We start from the raw sequence: 21,304 nt of genomic DNA on the forward strand, positions 1-21,304 counted from the left end.
CCCCACCTGAGAGGGTCACCTGCCCTCCGAGGGGACGCAAGGGGGGTCTCACCTCTCCGATGCAGCCGCGGAAGGAGGCGTTGGTGGGGGGGCGCAGGGGGGGCTCGGTGCCCCCCAGGTACAGGGGGCTGCGCAGGTTGAGGCCCTGGCTCTTGCCGGGCGAGGAGCGTTTCACCGGGGCAGCATCATCCACCACCAGCGTCCCGTCCTTGTGAACCCGTTCAGCTGTCACCCAGTGCCACTGGCCCAGGGCCACCGGCTCTGTGCTCCGCAGCACGGCTGGGCCTGTGGGGACAGGGGGTAGTGTTATGGGGGGTGCTGGGGGATGACCAGGGATGCTCACAGACCTGAGATGTGCCCTGGGTGATGCTAAGGGACCAGAATGACTCCCAAGGGCCCCAGTGACATTTGGGGACCCCAATGGTGCCAGGGGACCCCACTGTGGTTCAGGGACCTCTTTCATGCCAGTGAACCCTGGTAATGCTGTGTCACCCTGTCACAGACATATTTTATGAAAAATCCTTTCCTTAGGATTTTTTTCTCCTGAGAAGCCGAGAGGCCTCAGGAACAAAATGCAAACAATGGTTATCTGCTGCTGTGGAATGCAACAGGTGCAGCTGGGATTGGGCTCATGTGGTTGTTTCTAATTAATGGCCAATCACAGTCAGCTGGCTCAGACTCTCTGTCCGAGACACAAACCTTTGTTATTCATTCTTTCTTTTTCTATTCTTAGCTGGCCTTCTGATTAAATCCTTTCTTCTATTCTTTTAGCATAGCTTTAATAAAATAATAAACCAGCCTTCTGAAACACAGAGTCAGATCCTCGTCTCTTCCCTCATTCTAAGACCCCTGCGAACCCGTCACATCACCCCCTCACTCCCACAGTCCCCGGTGCCACCTGTCCCCAGTGCCCCCTGCCCTGTGCCACCCACCTGAGCCCAGCTCGTAGCGGAACTCGAGGTGGCCACCGATCATGGCCAAGGCCACGTAGTCCTCGACAGGGGCGGCTTTGCCAGCACTGAAGAGCAGGAGCCCGTCGGGTGCCAGGGGCAGGAACTCAACCTCCAGCCGCAGCTCATGGTGCACGTTGGTGAGGGGTGGGTACGAGATGAAGGCTCCCTCCTCATCGAACGACGGCACGTTCACCACCTCACCTGCACATCCCAGTCAGTGCCCAGCACAGGACCTCACCATCCTCAGGGTGGGACCTCCAGCTCCATCTTCAGAGCAGCACCCATCCACAGCCTTCATCTCCAGGGTGGGACAACATCCATCCCTCCATCCATCCATCCATCCATCCATGGATTCCATCCATCCATCCATCCATCCATCCATCCATCCATCCATCCATCCATCCATCCATCCATCCATCCATCATTCCTCCATCCATCCATTGATTCCATCCATCCATCCATCCATCCATCCATCCATCCATCCATCCATCCATCCATCCATCCATCCATCCATCCATCCATCCCCATGGTGGAACCCCATCATCCACCCCCAGCCTCTATCCCCAACCTTCAACCTCACAGTGGGACCCAATGTCCAACCCCATGGTGAGACCCAACCTACATCCCCAGGATGGGACCCCAGCCTCCATCGCCATGGTGCCCATTTTCCTGGCAGGTCCTTACCTCTTGCCAGTGTCCCCAAGGTGGTACCCACCCCCACCCCATCCCCATGTCACCAGGGTGGTCCCAGCCATGTCCCCATCTCCCTGGAGTGGTCCCCAATCCCACACCCACTTCACCAAGGTGGTCCCAGCCATGTCCCCATTTCCCTGGGTGGTCTCCCCCCAGTCCCCATGTCCCAGGATGGTGCCAGCTGTGTCCCTGTGTGGCTCACCCTCCGTGCACCTCTCCCCAGTCTTGCCCAGGTGGCAGCGGCAGGTGTAGCCCTGCCCGTCCGGCCTGTTGACGCAGGTGGCATCAGGCCCACACGCCTCTGTGGGGTGAGAAGCCATGAGCACCCATCCTGAAGGGACCCTGGGATGACGTCCCCATGGAGGGAGTGGTGTCACCTACCCGGGTGACAGTGCAAAGCCTGTGAGTACTCGCAGTTGCTGCCAGTGAAGCCCTGGGGACATCGGCAGATGTAGGTGCCACTCTCGTCGTCCTGGCACACGCCACCGTTCTGGGTGAGGGGTGACACGGGTGTCAGCATGGGCAGGGATGGGTGGGCATCACCTCCTCCCCTCCATCCTCACCTGGCACGGCCGCTCCTGGCAGGTGGGGCAATTGGTGACACCGTGTGCCTGCAGGTCCATGTCCCCAAAGGCCACCTCTTCCCCTTGGATGCGGAGCTGGCGCACGCAGCCTGTGGGGTGGTGGAGATGGGCAGAACTATCACATGATGCCCAGCACCCCCTCACCCCTGTGCCCCCCAGAACCCCTCACTCACCCATGAAACCCTGGCTGAGCCCCGTCTTTGCCACAGCGCCGATGTCGGGGTACCCGCCCAGGTACAGCTCCTCGTTCAGATCCAGCCCTTGGAACTTCCCCTGCAGGCACACGAGGGTGGGCACCAGCTCCAGCACCCTGACCCCCACCCCACACCCCAAAGTGGTACCTGGGAGGTGCCGTTGACGGCAGGGTGCCCGTCCAGGCCCAGCGAGCCCCAGGTGAGGTTGCGGAGCAGCCGCACCGTGTGGTACTCGCCCAGCCGCAGCGCCGTGGGGTGGCGGATGGTGGCCATGCCCGAACCAGCATCAAACCTGGTTTTATGAGGGTACAAGGGTGTGGGTGTGTGCTGGCACCCATCTCCCACCTCTCCCGTACACCCTCTCATAGGTCTCACCTAAATTCGGGGCGTCCACCCACCAACCCGAAGGAGATGAAGTCGGCACCGCTGTTTTTCCGCTGCCCATTGTACAGGAGAAGCCCTGAAGGGTGGCAGGGGATCAGATGGGACAGTCCCCATCCTGAGATGGGGGACACATCCTAGGGGACCCCAAAATCCTCCCAGAATGGAGGAGAAATCCCCCATAAACTGGAGGCTCTCAGATGAATGGAGAATGGGAGATAAAGGAGGGCAAGTGGAGCATGAAAGGAGGGGAGGATGAAGGCAGGGAAGGGAGGGGCAAATAATGGAGGGGAAATGAAGGAGGACACAGGGGACATTTGGGGCACACAGGCTCACCATCAGCAGCATCAGGTCGGAAGGTGATGAGGATCTCAAACCTCTTGTAGGCGTCCTTGATGGTGGGCAGGGGGAGGAAGGAGCGGGGCGACTGCCCGAAATAGGGGACCACGTGCTCTGCAGGGATGGGAGGGTAAGGAAGGGTGGGGCACATCACCCCTGCCCCCATCCATCCATCCATCCATCCATCCATCCATCCATCCATCCATCCATCCATCCATCCAACATCCATCCATCCATCCATCCATCCATCCATCCATCCATCCATCCATCCATCCATCCATCCATCCATCCAACCATCCATCATCCATCCAACATCCATCCAACCATCCATCCATCCATCCATCCATCCATCCATCCATCCATCCATCCATCCAACCATCCATCATCCATCCAACATCCATCCATCCATCCATCCATCCATCCCTCTGTCTGTCCTCACCTTGGACCTTCAGCACGTAGTAGGCTGTCTGCTGGCCGCGGTGGTTGGCAGCCACGCAGGTGTAGACGCCGGCATCCTCGGGGCGCACGGCTGGCAGTGTCAGCACGTTCCCCTGCACCCTGGCACCTGCTGGCAGCTCCCCGTCCAGCTGTGGCACAGCAGAGGGGGTCAGCACCCACAAACAGCCCCCACAACCCCTGCCACGCCCACCCTCCACCCCTCCACCGTACCTTGCTCCAGGTGATCTCCGGCACTGGGAAGCCAGATGCCAAGCACGGCAAAACAGCTGCTGATCCGAGGGACACCTCCTTCACCTCCGGCTGCCCGGCGATTTGAGGAGCGGCTGGGGACGCACGGAGGTGTCACCAACCTGCAGGGACACGCTGTGTGTCCCCACCTCTGCGTCCCCATGCTCACCTTGCACGTGGAGGATGACGTGGGACTGGACAGTGCCCACGGCATTGGTGGCAGTGCAGCGGTACTGCCCCGCGTCTGCCCGCTCCACTTGCTCGATGGTGAGGGTGCCAGCACGGACCAGCACCCCGGGGCGGATGCGGCCCCCCACCTTGCTCCAGGTGACATGGGGACGGGGCTCCCCCAAGCCCAGGCACTCCAGCTCCACTGTTGTCCCTGCCAGCACCGTCTGCACCGCCGTCCGGATGTTGATCAGGGCCCTGGGGAGAGCTTGGGGGACAGTGGGGATTTGGGGTGAACCCCTGGCACAGGGACGCAGTGGAGTGGGAGAGAGGGAGAAACGGGGTTCCTGAGGGGATGTGGGACAATTGGGGTGGCTGTGGGAATGGGGAGAGGTCAGAGGTGTTGGGAGTCCTTGTGAGCATGTGAGACATGGGGAGTACCAGGGTGGTCATGGGTGTGGGAAGAGATAGGGGGCACTGGAGTGACCATGGGTGTGGAGAGAGACTGATTGTGTCAGGGTGTCCACAGGCATGGGGAAGGGTGGGGGTATTGGGGTGCCTGTAGGCTTGAGGAGAGATTTCAGGTCACCCTGGGCATTGGGGGCTATCAGGGTGCCTGTGTGTGTAGGGAAATGGAAGGTGCTGGGGTGTCCCTTGGTGGGGGGGCATGGGAGTCCTGGGGTGCCCTTGGTGGTGGGCGGCAGATCAGGGGGTGGATGTGTCCCCTGGTGCCGGGGTGATGCTCCTACCCTGGACAGTGAGGGTGGCCCTGTCCTCTGCCTGCCCGCCCGGGCCACTAGCCCGGCACACGTACACGCCCTGCGCCCCCGGCGCCAGCTCCGGCATCCTGCGGGGACACAGCCAGGGTGAGGGACCCCACGAGGGACCAGCGAGGGGGTCCCACCTCCCTGTCCTGTGCTCCTTACCTCAGCACCCCATCCCGCACACTGTGGGTGGGGGGCAGCTCTCCACCTTCCTTCAGCCACTCCACATGGGCACGGGGGTCCCCGGAGACAGAGCAGGCAAATTCGGCAGTGCCACCCACCCCCTTGACGAGGCTCCCTGGTGTCACTCGCACCACCAAAGGACCACCAGCATGGATGTCCCCACCTTCACCAGCATCACCTGGAAGGGATGCAGAGCCCCAGTGGTACCCAGCAGCACTTGCATCATCCCTGTGGGGTGCAGAGCCCTGGTGGTACCCAGCAACACCAGGATAACTGGGGTGGGATGCAGACCCAACGGCAGCACCCAGGGGGATGTGGAGCCCCAGTGGTTCCCATCACCGGGATCACGCGGGCAGGATGCAGAGCTCCAAGGGCACCTGGCAGCACTGCCAGCACCCAACATGAGCACCAGCCGGTGCGGGGATGGGCTCACCATGAACAGCCAGGCGGGCGAAGGCCTCGGCGGTGCCGACGCGGTTGGTGACAAGGCAGCGGTAGGTGCCGGCGTCGGCGGGGGCGGCGGGGCTCAGGCGGAGGAGGCCGGCACGGTGGGCCACGCGTGCAGAGAGGCTGCCGTTCACCTTGTCCCAGGTGTAGTGCAGCGGGGGCGTGCCGTGCGCCAGGCACTGCACCTGCACCGCGTCACCTGCCCGCACCGCCGCGTCCTCCGGGAGAATGGTGGCATACGGAGGTGCTGCGGGATGGGGGAGCTGTCAGCCATGGTGGGGGCAGGAATGGGTCAGCAGGGCAAGGAGGGTGGTGGTGAGGGGTGTAGGGGGTGATGGAGATGGGCATGTGTTGGGGTGGATGAGAGATGGATCCATGAGGAACGGGCGGATAGAGGAATGAGAGGAGATGGAGACATGGATGGGTGGGATGGGCAGGAGTGATGGATGAATCCACCAGGAAGGAAGGAAGGATGGATGGATGGATGGATGGATGGATGGATGGATGGATGGATGGATGGATGGATGGATGATGGGTGGGTGGATGGATGGATGGATGGATGATGGATGGAGAGTTTGAGAGGAGATGGCAAGTTGGGTGTGTGCTGGGATGGATGAGATGGATGATGCACAAAGAAAAAAGATGGATGCAGGAGTCAGGAAATGTAGAGCTGGATGTGAGCTGGAAGGATTGAATGATGGATGAATGTACCAGGAAGGTGTGGATGGAGAAATTTGAGGGGAGATTGAGAAACGAGCGTATGCTGGGATGGATCACATGGATGGATGCACAAAGAAGAGATGGATAGAAAAATTAGGAGATGGATGTGAGCTGAGATGGTTGAGTGATGGATGAATCCACAAGAAAGAGGTAGGTATGTGGGTGGATGGATCAGTGACTGGCAGAATTTGAGAGCAGATGGTGAGTTGGGCATGTGCTGGGATGGATGAGATGGATGATGCACTAGGAAGGGATGGACGGAAGGGTGTGAGAGGAGATGGAGAGATGACATGTGGTAAAATGAACAAAAGATGGGTGGATGCACAAGGATGAGATGCATGGAGGGGTGTGAGAGGAAACAGAGAGAGGAATGTCAGCTGGAGGGGGTGAGCAATGGATGAGTCCACCAGGAAGGGATGGATGGAGGGTGTGAGGGGAGATGGAGAGATGGACGTGAGCTATGATGGATGAGGGATGGGTGAATCCACAAGGAAGAACAGGATGTTAGAGTAAGGAGATAGAGAGATGGGTGTATGCTGGGATGAATGAGATGGATGGATCCATGAGGAAAAGATGGAAGGAGAGATATGAACAGAGATAGAGAGATGGGTTTGAGCTGGGATGAGCCATGGATGGATCCATGATGAATGGATAGATGGATGGATGAGAGAGCAGAAGTGGAGAGGGACATGCACAGGGATAGGACAAGCAGGTGGACACACCCATGGGAAGGGTTGGTGACAGAGCTTGAGAGGAGCTCGAGAGGAGGAGGATGAGTGCTGCAATGGAGCAGGATGGTCCCACGAGGAAGGGCTGGATGTAAGGGTGGAGGTGGTGATGGAGGTGGCCACATGTGGAGGAAGGACGGGTGATGGCCACAGCAGAGGTGGCAGCAGGAGCCCAGGAGCACCCCAACCCTGTCTGTCCCCTTCTTACTCTCCACATCGAGGGTGACGAAGGCTTCAGTGGAGCCAAGGGGGCTGCTGGCATTGCAGATGTACTGGCCCGAGTCCTGCTGCGCGGCACGAGGGATGACCAGGCTGCCGTTCACCACGCGGTGCTGCCAGGGCAGGGGTGCCCGCAGCTTCGACCACTCGATCCGGGGCACTGGGTCACCTACGACCACACCGTGCCCATCACCGTGGTGCCAGGTCCTGCTCAGAACATCCCTTCCCCAGGGATGTCCATACATCTCCCTCCAGGCTCCCCATACCTCTGGCCGTGCAGTGCAGCGTGGCGGTGTCCCCGGCCACCACGGTGATGGTGGATGGTGCGGTGACCTCGGGGGCCCCGGGGTGCCGCTGTGCTGACTCCACGCTGACATCCACCCGTGCCTGCGCCGAGCCCAGGGCACTGTGCGCCGTGCACACGTAGGTCCCGGCGTGCTCTGGCTTGGCCGGTGAGAGCTGGGGGGGACAGGGTAGGGATGAGCACCAGGCACTCCTGGGTGCTTGTTGAAGATTGCAATGCAAGATGTTTTCAATTCCCATCTGTACAGCAGATTACCTTTGTCAAGTGGGCAGTTTGCCTTATCTCTCTCTCTGAGTGACCACATTCACACCTCCCTGGGGAGGGGACACTGCTGATAACAGCTATTGAATGGCACTGCATGGCTGATAAGAACTACAGCATCCCATTGGGAGAGGTGAGCCCAGAGGGAGGAGCCAAGCATTGCTACCCAGATATAACCTCCAGAGGTTTTTGAGACACCAGCACGGCTTCTCCACGGGATTCCCCAGAGGAACAGCAGCTGCCTCTTCTCCCACTGGATCTTCAGAGGAAGAATCCATCCTTCTCTACAGGACCCCCTTGCTCCAGCAGAACCACCCCTGACACTGCAGGAGGGCTGCAGCCACAATTCCAATGGGACTGCCACCAACAGCCTGACCCACAGGGTGTCAGGTTGTGTTCTTACTCTGTCAGTGTTGTTCTAGTGCACTGCATTGTTTATTTTATCCTTTTATTTTTTTTCTTTCCTTATTAAAGAACTGTTATTTCCTGCTGCCATATTTTTGCCTGAGAGCCCCTTAATTTAAAATTTATAGCAATTCAGAGGGGTGGGGAGGGTTTACATTCTCCATTTCAGGGGAGGCTCCTTCCTCCCTTAGCAGACTCCTGTCTTTCCAAACCAAGACAGTGCCCCACGGTGCCCCTGGTGCCCCCTCACCTGGAGGATGGCCTGGCTGTCCATGTGCAGCAGCGTCTGGTGCTCCACCTTCTGCCGGGAGCCCAGCCGGCTCCAGCGCACCAGCGGCCGCGGCTCGCCCCGGCCCAGGCACTCCAGGCTCAGGGATTTGCCCTCCTTGACTGTCACGGGGCCTGGTGGCATCACTGACACCGTGGGGGCGCCTGGAGAAGGAGGAGGGCATTGGGGTGGGGATTGTGACACCACCATGAAGGGCAGCTGGAAGGTGCCTGGCCATAGGGGCACCCATCACCCTGGGAGCACTGGGAGAACGGGAGGAAATGAGCACGAGTGTGGGGATGGGGACGCAACATCTCAGGAGTTTCCAAAGCCCATGGAGGACATCTGCATGGGGATGGGGACATCACAACTCCTGGGGCCCCTAGAAGGACACCAGCATGGGGACATGGGCACCACCACTCCAGGGGCACCTGAAGCATGGAAAGGAGATGGGGATAAGGACACCATCACTCCAGTGGTATCTGCATGACATGGAGGACACCAGCATGGTAACAGAGAGACTACCCTGAGGGCACCTGGAGCACGTGGAGGACATGGGGATGGGGACACAAGTGCCCTGAGGACACCTGGAGCACACAGAGACAGGGACAGGGCCACCCTGGCCACCTCATACCTTGCACCACGAGGTTGACGACGCTGCTGGCGACACCGAAGCGGTTGGAGGCCACGCAGTGGTAGGCGCCCTGGTTGCCCACGTGGGCACCAGTGATGGAGATGACTGAGCCATTGGCACTGATCTTCACATTGTCTGGGCAAGGAGGAGCCATCAGCACCAGGGCCACCCTGGGGACCATGCCAGGGCCACCCTGGGGACTGCCATACCTTGGAGGTGTTGGCCAGGCCCCATACGCCAGGTGATGTTGACAGGCCGGGCGCCATCGTGAACGCGGCACTTGAAGGTGGCATCTTCACCTGGTGCCACGGCCATGCTGTGTGGGTCGATGGAGATGATGGGGCTCTGCAAACCTGTGGGAACAAAGGCACAGAGAGGCCACGAGGTCACTCACATCGCCCATCTCCCCTCAGCATCCTCCCTCACCCTGTGGCCGCACTCACGGTAGCTGGAGCTGTCACGGGAGGTGACAGTGACAGAGACAATGGCCTCACGGAAGACACTGCCCGTGTCAGCCCGGCACACGTACTCTCCTGAATCGGCCACCGAGAGCTGGGACAGCCGCAGCCGGGACCCCGAAATCTGGGGACATCATAGCAGAAGGTGGTGGCATCACCCAGCCACGCACAGCAACCACCATCCCCCATCCCACCGGTGTCCCCACCTACCTGGTGCTTGGCTGGGAGGGACCCACCACGCTTGTACCAGGTGATGGTGGCCTGTCCCTGGCCGGCCACCACGCAGTCCAGGTCCAGAGTCTGTCCCTCGGTGACAGAGGACGCCGAGGACTCAATGTGGATGGGGGGCGTGATGCCGGTGGCTGCATGGGCAGGGTTGAGGGTGAATGGCCCCAGTGGTCCCTGACACCAGTGGGACCCTGTCCCCAGAGGGTGGCACTCACAGTGGGAAGGGTTGTCTCCATCATCGATGGTGACAATGAGGGATGTCTCCTGCGTGATGCCACCTGATGTCACCCGGCACACGTACTCCCCTGAATCAGCTGCTGTCACCTGGGGGATGCGCAGGCGAGTGCCTGACACCTGGAGGGAACAGTTAGGGGACAAGTCAGCACCGTAGAGCAGGGGATGGGACAAATTCAGAGTGACCCTCCCCTGCCACCTACCTGGTGGCCAACAGGCAGGGAGCCACCTCGCTTGTACCACGTCACGGTGGTGGGGCCGGACCCTGCCACCACGCAGTTGAGGTCCAGGGTCTGTCCCTCGGCGATGGCCGAGGACAAGGACTCGATGCGAAGGGGCTGGGAGATGCCAGAGGCTGGGGGAGGACAGGGAAAGGGAACGTTCATCACCAAGGTGACACCTGATTGTCCCCAAGCGCTGCCTTCTCTCACACTCACTGTAATAGCTGTTGGCACTGCTGGGCACGGTGACAATGACAGATGCCTCCTGGGTGACACTCCCCAGGGTCACCCGGCACACGTACTCCCCTGAGTCAGCCACTGCCACTTGGGCAAGGCGCAGGCGGGTCCCTGACACCTGGGGATGTGACAAGTTGGGGACACATCAGTACCTGATGCAGGGTTGTGGCCTGCAGGGCAAAGCCACCTCCCCCATGTCCCACCTGGCTGTTTGGAGGCAGAGCCCCCCCACGCCGGTACCAGGTGACTTGGGGGTGACCCTGTCCTGCCACCATGCAGTTGAGGTCCAGCGTCTGTCCCTCGGTGACAGCAGCAGAGGAGGTCTCGATCCTCACTGGTGGCGTGACACCAACAGCTGGGGGTGGCAGTAGGGTCCATAGGGTCACCACTGTGTCCTCACCACGTCCCTGTGTCACCCCTCACCCATCCCAGTACCGTAAGAGGAGCCAGCGCCAGTCTGGATGGTGACAATGAGGGATGTCTCATGTGTGACACTGCCTGATGTCACCCGGCACACATACTCCCCTGAATCGGCTGCTGTCACCTGGGGGATGCGCAGGCGGGTGCCCGACACCTGGAAGGGTGACACACATGAGAATGGGCACATCAACCCCTCAACACCACCAAAAATCCCTTTTCCACCCCAAAATGCTCCTCAGTGTTCTCCTACCTGGTGCTTGGCTGGGAGGGTTCCCCCGCGCTTGTACCAGGCGACAGTGGCCTGTCCCTGCCCAGCCACGATGCAGTTGAGGTCCAGGGTCTGTCCCTCGGCCACGGAGGAGGACGAGGACTCGATGCGCACCGGAGGGGTGACACCAACAGCTGGAGACAGAGACAGGAGGGTCACCCCAAGGACTGCAGCACTGCCCCCCAGTCCTCAGTCACCTCCTCCTGTCCCCACTCACGGTAGGTGCTGGCACTGCTGGGCTGGATGGTCACAATGATGGAGATCTCCTTGGTGGTGGCCCCGCTGGTCACCCGGCACACGTACTCGCCTGAGTCGGCCGCTGTCACCTGCATCAGCCGCAGCCGGGATCCAGACACCTGTGGGGAGGGGACACAGGGGCCATCAGTCTGGCAAGGGGTCATCTGGGATTGCACAGGGCCACTTTGGGCTTGCATGGGCCACCTGGGCTTATATGGGGTCATTTGGGCTTCCTTGGGGTCACTTAGTCTTCCACGGGGTCACTCAGGCTTCCATAGTCATGGGGCCATCTGGGCCTGCCCAGGACCAGCCAACCTTGCATGAGGCCATCAGGACTTGGATGGGGTCCCCAGGACTTGGACAGGCCACTTGGTCTTGCCCAGAGCTGTATGTCATCCCTATCTTCCCCGCTTGGTGACATCCTCCCTCTGTGTCCCCTACCTGGTGCTTGGCTGGGAGGGTTCCCCCGCGCTTGTACCAGGTGACAGTGGCCTGTGCAGGGCTGGCGATGACACAGTTGAGGTCCAGGGTCTGTCCCTCCACCACGGGGGATGACAGGGATGAGGACTCGATGCGCAGTGGGGTTGTGCTGCCTGGGGCTGGGGACGGGAGGTGGGTTAGAGACTGTGACCACCACCACGTGTGTGTGACCCTCCCAGGGACACTGGGAGCGGTGTCACACCCCCATGGGCAACCTCCCGTGTTCCCTGTCCCCACTCACAGTAGGCACTGGCACTGCTGGGCTGGATGGTCACCATGATGGAGGTTTCCTTGCTGGTGGCCCCAGTGGTCACCCGGCACACGTACTCGCCCGAGTCGGCCACTGTCACCTGCATCAGCCGCAGCCGGGAGCCAGACACCTGTGGGGAGGGGATACAGGGTTTACTGGGGACACTTGGGCTTCCATGGGGCCACGTGGGCTTGAATGAGACCACCAGGGCTTGAATGGGGACACCTAACCTTTAATGGGCTACTTGGACTTGCATGAGCTACATGGGCCTCCATAGGTCATCTAACTTTGCATGGACCACCAGGACTTGCATGAGGTTTCCTGGTCTTGTATGGGGTCACTTGGCCTTATAGGGGCCACCTGGGCTTCCATGGGACCATCTGCATTCACACAGGTCACCTGGGCTTGCCCAGGGCCAGCCGGCCTTGCATGGGCCAACAGGATTTGGATGGGCCACCTAGGCTTGCCCAGAGCTGTTGGTCAATCGCATCCACCCCCTTTGGTGACATCCCCTCTCCGTGTCCCCTACCTGGTGCTTGGCTGGGAGGGTTCCCCCGCGCTTGTACCAGGTGACAGTGGCCTGTGCAGGGCCGGCAATGACACAGTTGAGGTCCAGGGTCTGTCCCTCGACCACAGCAGAGGACGGGGAGTCGATTCGCAGTGGGGTCGTGTTGCCTGGGGCTGGGGATGGAGACAGGAGGGTGACACCGGTGACCACAGCAGGACCTCGCCACTATGGGCACCTGAGCCGCGGCTCAGTGCTGTGACACATGAGGACCTGCCACTGGCACTGCCACCCCCTGTCCCCACTCACGGTAGGCACCGGCACTGCTGGGCTGGATGGTCACCATGACCGCGCTCTCCTTGCTGGTGGCCCCGCTGGTCACCCGGCACACGTACTCGCCCGAGTCAGCCGCTGTCACCTGCATCAGCCGCAGCCGGGAGCCAGACACCTGTGGGGAGGGGACACAGGGGTCACCAGAGTCAGCTGGGCTTGCACAGGGCTGTGCACCAACCCCAGCCACCCTTTGCATCATCACCCTCTGCATCCCCTACCTGGTGCTTGGCTGGGAGGGACCCCCCGCGCTTGTACCAGGTGACAGTGGCCTGTCCCTGCCCGGCCACGATGCAGTTGAGGTCCAGGGTCTGTCCCTCGGCCACGGTGGATGAGGATGCCTCGATCCGGACAGGGACACCTGAAGCAGGTGGTCCTGCAGGGGAGGACAGAGCTGTGACTCTCTGTTGGGAACCAGCTGCTCCCTCCAGGGCTGCCGAGCCCAGTCTCACCATAGGATGAGCCTGATGCGGCCACAACGGTGACAATGACAGATGCCTCCCGGACAGCGGTCCCCAAGCTTGCCCGGCACACGTACTCCCCCGAATCAGCTGCCGTGACGTGGGGGACACGGAGCCGGGACCCTGAAACCTGCAGTTGGGGACATGCTTTGGTGTCACACAGCAGGGGACAGGGCAGCATTTGGGGTGCTGCCCACCCTGCTGTGCCCTACCTGGTGGCCAGCAGGAAGGGAGCCACCACGCTTGTACCACGTCACCGTGGCAGAGCTGGGTCCTGCCACCACACAGTCCAGGTCCAGGGTCTGTCCCTCAGTGACAGATGGGGAAGAGGACTCGATGCGGACAGGCGGCGCCACCCCTGGGGGGAGCAAAAGGGGTGACAGGGGTGGGTTGTAGCCCCCGAAAACCATCCCCAAACACCACTGGTGTCCCCCACCCTCCTCACCTGGCACCACGGCCACCTCGATAGCAGCACGGGCCGTGCCAGCAGCGCTGGTGCCCACGCAGAGGTAGATGCCACCATCAGCCACCGTCACAGCAGGGATGACGAGCGTGGCGATGTCACCGTGCTCAGCGCGGGACTGTGGCATGAGGGTAGGTGTCAGTGGCACCTGTGGTGCACCCACACCCCCTGGAGCACCCACGGGTGGCAGCACCCCACTCACCTGCGGCGGCAGAGTGCCCCCCTGCTTCTCCCACGTGATGGTGGCAGTGGGGGTCCCCGAGACCCGGCAGTAGAGCCGCACTGTGGAGCCCTCCTGCACCTCCGTCCGCTCCGGGCTCACCTGCACCTGTGGGGTGCCTGCGCCTGCGGGGAGGGGGATCAGGGAGGTGCTGGGGGCAGTGGCGGGATGGGGACAATGGGGGTGACATGAGTGATGCAGATGGTGAGGGTGAAGGGCACCGGGGGATGATGGAGGCGATGGGGGGACAGTGAGAGTGATGGAGATGATGGAGATGCTGAGGATGATAAGGGTGATGGGAACAATGGAATGATGGTGATGACAGAGACTATGGGAGTGATGGGGGTGTTGGGAGCAATGGAAGCAATGAGGTGGACACAGATGATGGAGATGATGAAGATGATAAGGGTGATGGGAACAATGCAATGATGAGGAATGATGGGATGATGGAGATGAGGGGATAATGTGGGATGAAGGGGAAGAAGAGAACAGTGGGGACAATGAGAGTGACAGGGATGGTGGGGACAATGAAGAGTGTGAATGGGAGGTGACAGAGACAATGGTGGTCATGATGGGGACAAAGGAGATGATGAGACGATGGGATGGTAGGGATGAGGGGGACGGACAGTGGGAGATGACAGGGACAATGAGGGTTAGGGGGATGAGGATGACAGGGATGATGTACACCATGGAGACAATGGAGATGGACAATGGGGATGATACAGATGGTGGGTGATGATGGAAGCAAGAGGGGTGACAGGGCCAATGGGGACAATAGGGGTGATGTAAATGACGATTGGGGTAATGGGGATGATGGAAGTGATGGGGGTGATGGGGACAGTGGGGTGACTGATGATGAAGATAATGGGGATGAAAGGGACAATGGTGATGCCGCTCACCTTGCACGTGGAGGAAGGCACGTGCCGTGTGCTGCCCGGCGCTGCTCCGTGCCCGGCACTCGTACTGCCCGGCATTGGCGGGCTCCACCGCGGCGAACCGCAAGGTCCCGCCCTGAACCACGGCCTGTGGCGGCAGCGCACCTGCAGGGACACGGCCTGCCATCACCCCTGCTCGCTGTGTCCCCCCACCTGCTCCCGGTGTCCCCCCCGTCCCCAGCGGGCACCTACCGAGCCACTCAAGGCTGGGCTGGGGGCTGCCGGTGCCCACGCAGCGGAACTCGGCCGGCTGCCCCGGTGCCACGCTCAGCTGCGCCGGCTCCACGGTGGCGGTGGGGGCGCTGGCGGTGCCAGCTGCGGTGAGACCGGGGGGGCTTAGGGCTGGCCAGGCCCCCCCGGTGCCGTCCCCAGGCGGTGGGAAGCGGGGTGGTGTGGCACAGCCAGCAGCAGGGTGCATGTGGAGCCCTGGCATGCAGTGGGTGGGGGAGCATGCGGACCCCCAGGAACCCTCCTCCCCTGGTGACTTACCCGGTCTGTGCCCCTCCATGAACTCAACGGGTCCATAGAACATCTGAGTCTTTGAGGCAGCTGCAGGAGGGAGTGGGTCTCAGGGGAGTGTGCCCATCACCCTGGAGTCCAGGCACCAAACCTGCCCACCACCCTGGTGCACAGGCACTAAACCTACCCATCAACTTGGCATCTAGGCACCAAACTTGCCCATTGCCCCAGTGTCTGGGTGCCAAGTGTGCTCACCACTCCAGTGTCTGGGCATTCAATGTCCCCATCACTGCAGATCTGGGTATTGTCACCACAGAGCCAGGGTGGTGAGTGTGCCCATCATCTGAAGGACTGGGCACCAAGTAAACCCATCAGCCTGGTATCCAGGCATTGACTGTGTCCATCACCCTGGCATCTGGGCACCAACCTCCAAAACAGGAAGCGTGTCCATCAAACCCAGCACCCGGGGGCCAAGTGCAACCACCACACCTTGCCTTGGCACTGTGTGTGCCCATCACCCTGCTGGCTGGCCGGTCAATATGCCCATCACGCTGCCACCACGTGGTGAGGCACAGTGTGGGGGCTCACCCTGGACGTAGAGCGTGGCGGTGCCCTGGTCCATGTCCAGCATGTTGGAGCCGGTGCAGACGTAGACTCCGGCGTCCTGGGGCCGCACGCCGCGCAGCGTCAGGATCCCGTTGAAGTCCACGGCGCCCGCCGGCAGCGTCCCGTGGTTCTGCCGTGTCCACACCAGGGTGTAGGCAGGAGACTGGGGGGACAGAGGTGGGGAGGTCTGAGGCTGCTGGGATGGGCACATGGCAGGGCACATGCCCAGCTGTGGGAAAGGTGGCACCTGGGATGGGATAATGGGATGGGATGGGCAAAGGGAAGAGGATGTCCCATGGAGCTCCATAAGGACCCAAGGGGGCTTGGGGGGTCCATATGGGCACAGCGGTTCCTGTGCTCTGCATGTCCCCATGAGTACATCCCTTGGGTGTCCCTTTGCTCTGTAGGACCAGGTGGGCACCCAGGGGCATCTCCACACCCTGAATGTCCCTGCACACACCCAGAGGTGCCCTGCAGCACCCCTGCCATGCTGTGCCCACTTCCCCTCACCTTGCTCTTGGCAGTGCAGACGAAGGTGACATCGGCTCCGGGCTGCACCCGCTGCACCCGCTTCTCCTCCACGGTGACGGTGATGGGCTTGTCAGGAGTCTCTGCACCCACACAGAGAGGTGAGCCCCGTTCCTGCCTCCCCTCCATGCCTGTCCTGTCCCCCTCTCTGTGACAACGACCTACCGGTGACAATGACCTCGGCGCGGCTGGCATTGCTGTGCCGGAGGTTGCGGCAGGAGCAGACGTAGACGCCGGCTTCAGAGGGCTGGATGCTGGGGAAGTGCAGCTCCTCACCTGGAGGGGGACAGGCAGGTGACACCCCACACCTTGGGGACACCCTGATGTCGTCCCCCGCCACCCCCGGAGCCACCCAGTACCTTGGTGGCGGCTCTGGGCGCCCTCGGGGAGGGGCCGCCCATCCTCTCGCACCCAGTGGTAGTAGAGCGGCGGCTCCCCGGCGGCGTGGCAGCGCAGGGTGACAGCGCTGCCCTGCGGCACCGCGGTGCGCTGGGGGTGAACGCGCACGGCCAGCGCCGGGGGCGGCCCCGCGGGGACACAGCCCTGCCCCCGCACCGTGGGGTCACCCGTGTAACCGGGGGCGCAGCTGCGGGGAACAATGGGGGCACGGGGTTTGAGGGTGGGCTGGGGTGGGTGCTTTGGGGTGTGCGTGGGGATGGGCATTTTGGGTGGGTGTATTGGGGTGAGCACATCATGGTGAGCATATCAGGATGAGAATAGTGGGGTGGTGGCTGTGTCAAGGCAGGTATAAGGGTGGGCACTTTGGGGTTTCTCCACTGGGGTGAGGCCATCAAGGTGCGGTGGGTGGGCTGGGGTGGGTGCTTTGGGGTGTGCATGGGGATGAGCATTTTGGGTGGGTATATTGGGGTGAGCACATCAGGATGAGAATAGTGGGACTGTGTCAAGGCAGGTATAAGGGTGGGCACTTTGGGGTGTCTCCACTGGGGTGAGGCCATCAGGGTAGGTGCACTGTGTATTGGGGTGCCCATGTCAGGCAAAAGTCTGGAATGAGCTCATAAGGGTGAGTAACATTGGGAGGGTGAAGCAGGAGAACATTGGGGTGACTATATGGGGGTGGGTGTATTAGGGTGGGTATACTGGGGAGCACTTTGGGGTGGGTCTGTAAGGGGAAGGCTATCAGGGTGAGCATACTGGGGTGCATAAATTGGGGTGAGCATATTGGGGTGCATATGTCGGGGTGAGTACACAGATGCTCTTTAGGATGCATGTGTTGGGGTGAGCTCATAGGGGTGAGCACATTGGGTGGGTACAGTAGGAGTATATTGGGGTGGGAATGTGTGGGTGCATAAATGGGAGTGAGGCCGTCAGGGTATGTGAAGGTGGGGCAGTGGAGGTGGGCTTTGGGGATAGGTATATAAGGGTGACTCAATCAGGGTGGGGTTTTGGGGTGGGTATATGGGGGTGAACCCACCAGGGCAGGTAGAGCAGAGTGGGTTTATGGGGGTCAGCCCATGGAGTGAGTATTTAGAGGGGTATATTGGATTAGTTCTGGTGAGAGGTACATTGGGATGGGGTTTGGGGGTGGGTATATGGGGGTGAGCCCATGGGGTGGGTTTTTGGGGGGGTATATGGGGTTGGTTCTGGCAATGGGCATATTGGAATGGGGTTTCAGGGTTGGTATATGGGGGTGAGCCTATGCAGTGGGTTTTTGGAGGGGTATATGGGGCTGGTTCTGGCGAGGGGTATATTGGGATGGGGTTTGGGGGTGAGCCCACGGGGTGGGTTACGGGGGCAGGTTTTGGGGTGCCAGCAGCCTCACCGCTCGCAGTACTGCCCGGTGTAGCCCGGCTCGCAGGCGGTGCAGCGGTACCCGCCGCCTCCCAGGCTCTCACAGGTCCTGGAAAACCTGCAGGGACAGAGCAAAGTGAGGGCAGGTCCCTTCCCTGGCACCCAGCCCAGCACCCCCAGCCCAGTGCAGGCACCCACTGGTTCTCAGGGTACGGGAGGGGACAGGCGCAGGGCTGGCAGTCCTCGGGGGTCCCGGCGGTGGCGTCCCCGTAGAAGCCGGGGGCGCACTGGTCACAGAAGTCCCCTGCCGTGTTGTGCAAGCATCCCTGGGGGATAGTGGGGGCACAGATCGGGGGTGTCAGGGCTGGGCCAACACCACAGCTTCCCCCAGGAGGTTGGGGACGTGGGGACTCACGGAGCAGGCGCCGCTCTCGGGGTGGCAGCTCTCGGAGTGGCCGTTGCACTCGCACAGCTCGCAGTGGCCCAGGTAGAGCCCCCCGCCCGTGCGCGTGTACCCGGGGGCACAGTCCTGCAGGGAGGGACAGAGCTGGCACCCCCACAGCCTGGGCAGGGCTGGCAGGGGGCTTGGGGGACAGATGGGTGATGGTGGGGGTGCTGGGCGTGATGAAGAGCGATGGGGGTGATGGTAGCAATGCTGAGGGGAGGGTGGGGGAGTGATGGCGATGATGGGGGGATGCTGATGGGATGATGGAGAATGATGGGATAAACCCTCCCTGCTGAAGGGAGAATTGAGGGGTGATGGGGGTAATGGGGGGGATACTGAGGTGAGGGGGGGTCTGGGGACAGATGGATGATGATGGATGGGCTGGGGCAGTTGATGGAGAATGCTGGGGGTGATGCTGGGTGGGAGTATGTAGGGGTGATGCTGGGGATGATGTGGGGTCATGGGAGGTGATGGTGTGGTGTGATATGGGGGGTGCTGGGGGGATGCTGGGGGCTGATGGGCAATGATGGGACTGATGGTGATGATGAGGGTGCCATGATGGAGGGGTGATGGAGGGAGTGCTGGGGGGGTGATGGAAGGTGATGAGGGGCTGATACTGTGAGGAGAATGGAGGGGTCACAGGGGTGAGGCTGGCAGGGTGATGATGGGTTTGACAGGGGATGAGAGGGTGGAGGGATGATGATGGGAGGTGAGGGGGGTTGATGATGGGGGATGCTGGACGGATGCTGGAGGGATGGGGGGATGGAGGGTGATACCGGCCATGATTGGGTGATGCTGGGGTTGATGATGGGGACAGTGATGAAAGGAGTGATGGTGGTGGTAGAGGGTGGGGGATGCTGGTGGGATGCTGGGGGATGATTAGGGGGATGATGAGGAGATACTGGGGAGGAAGGTAGGGAGGTGATGGGGGTGTTGGGGTGACACTGGGAGGGCTGGGCTGGGCTCACCTGGCAGGACAGCCCGTGGTATCCAGGGGGACAGCGACATTCCTCCACCTCGGGGGCTGGGGGCAGGCCGGGCTGGGGGGGCACGGCCGTGTCCATGGCCACGTCGGCGATGGCGGCCGCGGCCATGCTCGAGGAGTAGGTGGCTCGGATGAGGATCTCATCCAGGTCAGCCAGTGCCATCAGCAGGTGCTCCCGTGTCGCTGGCTGCCCATCTGGCCGCTGCCAGTATTGCTGCAGGAACGGGGGGTGAGCGGGGGACACGCCATGGCAAAGGGGGACATCGGGGACAAAGGCTGCCCAGCACCTCCTACCTCCCGAAAAATGATCTCGAAGGCCTGGGGGGTCCGCGGGGCCAGGTCAGGCTGGTAGGCCACCAGCGTGATGTCATTGCCCTGTGGACAAGGGGGACAAGGGGGACAGGGGGGTCAGGGGGTCCCGGTGTCACCCGGTGTGTCCCTGTGCCACCCCAGCCAGCACCCCCTTACCGTGATCTGGACGTCGGCGTCGGGCAGGGGCGCTCCCTGTCCCCCCGGGGTGAAGCTCAGGGTGTAGCGCAGCCGACCGCCATAGGAGCCCACCTGGGAGCACCGGGATGGGATAACGGGATAATGGGACAATGGGATTACAGGAAAATGGGATTACGGGATAATGGGATTATGGGATGGGATTATGGGATTATGGGATTATGGGATTATGGGATTATGGGATAGCATGGGATAACGGGATGGGATAATGGGATGGGATGGGATGGGATGGGATGGGATGGGATAATGGGATGGGATAATGGGATGGGATGGGATGGGACGGGATGGGATGGGATGGGATGGGATGGGATGGGATGGGATGGGATGGGATGGGATGGGATGGGATGGGATGGGGTAGGATGGGAATGGATGGGATAATGGCATGGGATAATGGCACAGGATAGGCAAAGGGAAGAGGATGGGATGGGGTGGAATTGGATGGAATAATGGGATGGGATGGGCAAAGGGAAGAGGATGGGCATGATGGGGACAGGGATGGGGATGGGGAAGGTAATGAGATAAAATAGGGATGAGGAGGAGGAGAGGGAAAAGAGAGAGGGGAAAGTGGAAGGGGAAAAGGGCAAGAAAGAGGATAGAGATGAGGAACGGAAGAGGATGGGGAGGGGATGGGGAAAGGGGAAAAAGAGGAGAATGGGGATGATGACGGGGACAGGGGATGGCACAGGGTAGGGATGAAAAAGGCAAAAATTAGGAGAAAATGGGAAAAGGGAAAACAGAAGGGGCAAAGGGGAAAAAGACAAGGTGAAAATAGGAAAAAGGGAAGGGAAAGGGGAAAAGGAAGAAGAAAAAGGAGAAGGGCAGAGACAAAGAGGCTGTGCCCATCCTCCCCCCTGACAGTGCCCAGGGTGCCCATGGGGAGGGGGTGCAGCCCCTGGTGGGGCATTCCCATGGCTCCCACGGGCACCCCTGTCCTCCCAGGGGTCACCCTGTTACCTTGTCCCCCTGGTAGGGAGGTGGCAGCTGCCAGTAGTAGGAGTCAGGGGGCAGCTCCCTGAAGCGCTCGTAGGTCAGGTGGGGCTGGGGGTGCCCCAGCTGCACCCCAAAGCCGCTGTCAACGCGGGTGCTGCGCTGGCGGTTCACCAGGGCGAACCCCTGGGCATCCCCCGGGGCAAAGGACGTCCGGAT

The 21,304-nt window shown here is 61.2% G+C and overlaps 1 protein-coding gene across 1 annotated transcript in view; it reads right to left on the reverse strand.

Moving 5' to 3' along the window:
• HSPG2 (heparan sulfate proteoglycan 2) overlaps positions 1-21,304 on the reverse strand; it is a 44,148-nt gene that overhangs the window by 4,198 nt on the left and 18,646 nt on the right. Inside the window, exons 34-85 of the mRNA XM_066563866.1 lie at positions 21,113-21,304; positions 20,120-20,212; positions 19,946-20,026; positions 19,635-19,865; positions 18,637-18,750; positions 18,420-18,547; positions 18,253-18,339; positions 16,832-17,058; positions 16,638-16,748; positions 16,455-16,555; positions 15,927-16,107; positions 15,369-15,428; positions 15,072-15,194; positions 14,844-14,984; positions 13,927-14,069; positions 13,707-13,842; positions 13,474-13,619; positions 13,253-13,391; positions 13,022-13,176; positions 12,780-12,918; positions 12,495-12,646; positions 11,957-12,095; positions 11,677-11,834; positions 11,216-11,354; positions 10,981-11,132; positions 10,746-10,884; positions 10,514-10,665; positions 10,290-10,428; positions 10,056-10,207; positions 9,834-9,972; positions 9,601-9,752; positions 9,376-9,514; positions 9,142-9,285; positions 8,933-9,067; positions 8,281-8,462; positions 7,327-7,519; positions 7,050-7,229; positions 5,380-5,640; positions 4,926-5,124; positions 4,749-4,846; positions 4,001-4,267; positions 3,814-3,926; positions 3,584-3,731; positions 3,142-3,258; positions 2,800-2,884; positions 2,572-2,716; positions 2,404-2,503; positions 2,210-2,319; positions 2,028-2,136; positions 1,849-1,947; positions 933-1,154; positions 53-285 (exon numbers count right to left, since the gene is read on the reverse strand). Coding sequence (XP_066419963.1) covers positions 53-285; positions 933-1,154; positions 1,849-1,947; positions 2,028-2,136; positions 2,210-2,319; positions 2,404-2,503; positions 2,572-2,716; positions 2,800-2,884; positions 3,142-3,258; positions 3,584-3,731; positions 3,814-3,926; positions 4,001-4,267; positions 4,749-4,846; positions 4,926-5,124; positions 5,380-5,640; positions 7,050-7,229; positions 7,327-7,519; positions 8,281-8,462; positions 8,933-9,067; positions 9,142-9,285; positions 9,376-9,514; positions 9,601-9,752; positions 9,834-9,972; positions 10,056-10,207; positions 10,290-10,428; positions 10,514-10,665; positions 10,746-10,884; positions 10,981-11,132; positions 11,216-11,354; positions 11,677-11,834; positions 11,957-12,095; positions 12,495-12,646; positions 12,780-12,918; positions 13,022-13,176; positions 13,253-13,391; positions 13,474-13,619; positions 13,707-13,842; positions 13,927-14,069; positions 14,844-14,984; positions 15,072-15,194; positions 15,369-15,428; positions 15,927-16,107; positions 16,455-16,555; positions 16,638-16,748; positions 16,832-17,058; positions 18,253-18,339; positions 18,420-18,547; positions 18,637-18,750; positions 19,635-19,865; positions 19,946-20,026; positions 20,120-20,212; positions 21,113-21,304 — 7,620 coding nt within the window. The remainder of the gene's footprint in view (positions 1-52; positions 286-932; positions 1,155-1,848; positions 1,948-2,027; positions 2,137-2,209; positions 2,320-2,403; positions 2,504-2,571; positions 2,717-2,799; positions 2,885-3,141; positions 3,259-3,583; positions 3,732-3,813; positions 3,927-4,000; positions 4,268-4,748; positions 4,847-4,925; positions 5,125-5,379; positions 5,641-7,049; positions 7,230-7,326; positions 7,520-8,280; positions 8,463-8,932; positions 9,068-9,141; positions 9,286-9,375; positions 9,515-9,600; positions 9,753-9,833; positions 9,973-10,055; positions 10,208-10,289; positions 10,429-10,513; positions 10,666-10,745; positions 10,885-10,980; positions 11,133-11,215; positions 11,355-11,676; positions 11,835-11,956; positions 12,096-12,494; positions 12,647-12,779; positions 12,919-13,021; positions 13,177-13,252; positions 13,392-13,473; positions 13,620-13,706; positions 13,843-13,926; positions 14,070-14,843; positions 14,985-15,071; positions 15,195-15,368; positions 15,429-15,926; positions 16,108-16,454; positions 16,556-16,637; positions 16,749-16,831; positions 17,059-18,252; positions 18,340-18,419; positions 18,548-18,636; positions 18,751-19,634; positions 19,866-19,945; positions 20,027-20,119; positions 20,213-21,112) is intronic.

The sequence above is a fragment of the Molothrus aeneus genome, chromosome 21 (genome assembly GCF_037042795.1).
Source record: "Molothrus aeneus isolate 106 chromosome 21, BPBGC_Maene_1.0, whole genome shotgun sequence".
Taxonomy (NCBI): domain Eukaryota; kingdom Metazoa; phylum Chordata; class Aves; order Passeriformes; family Icteridae; genus Molothrus; species Molothrus aeneus.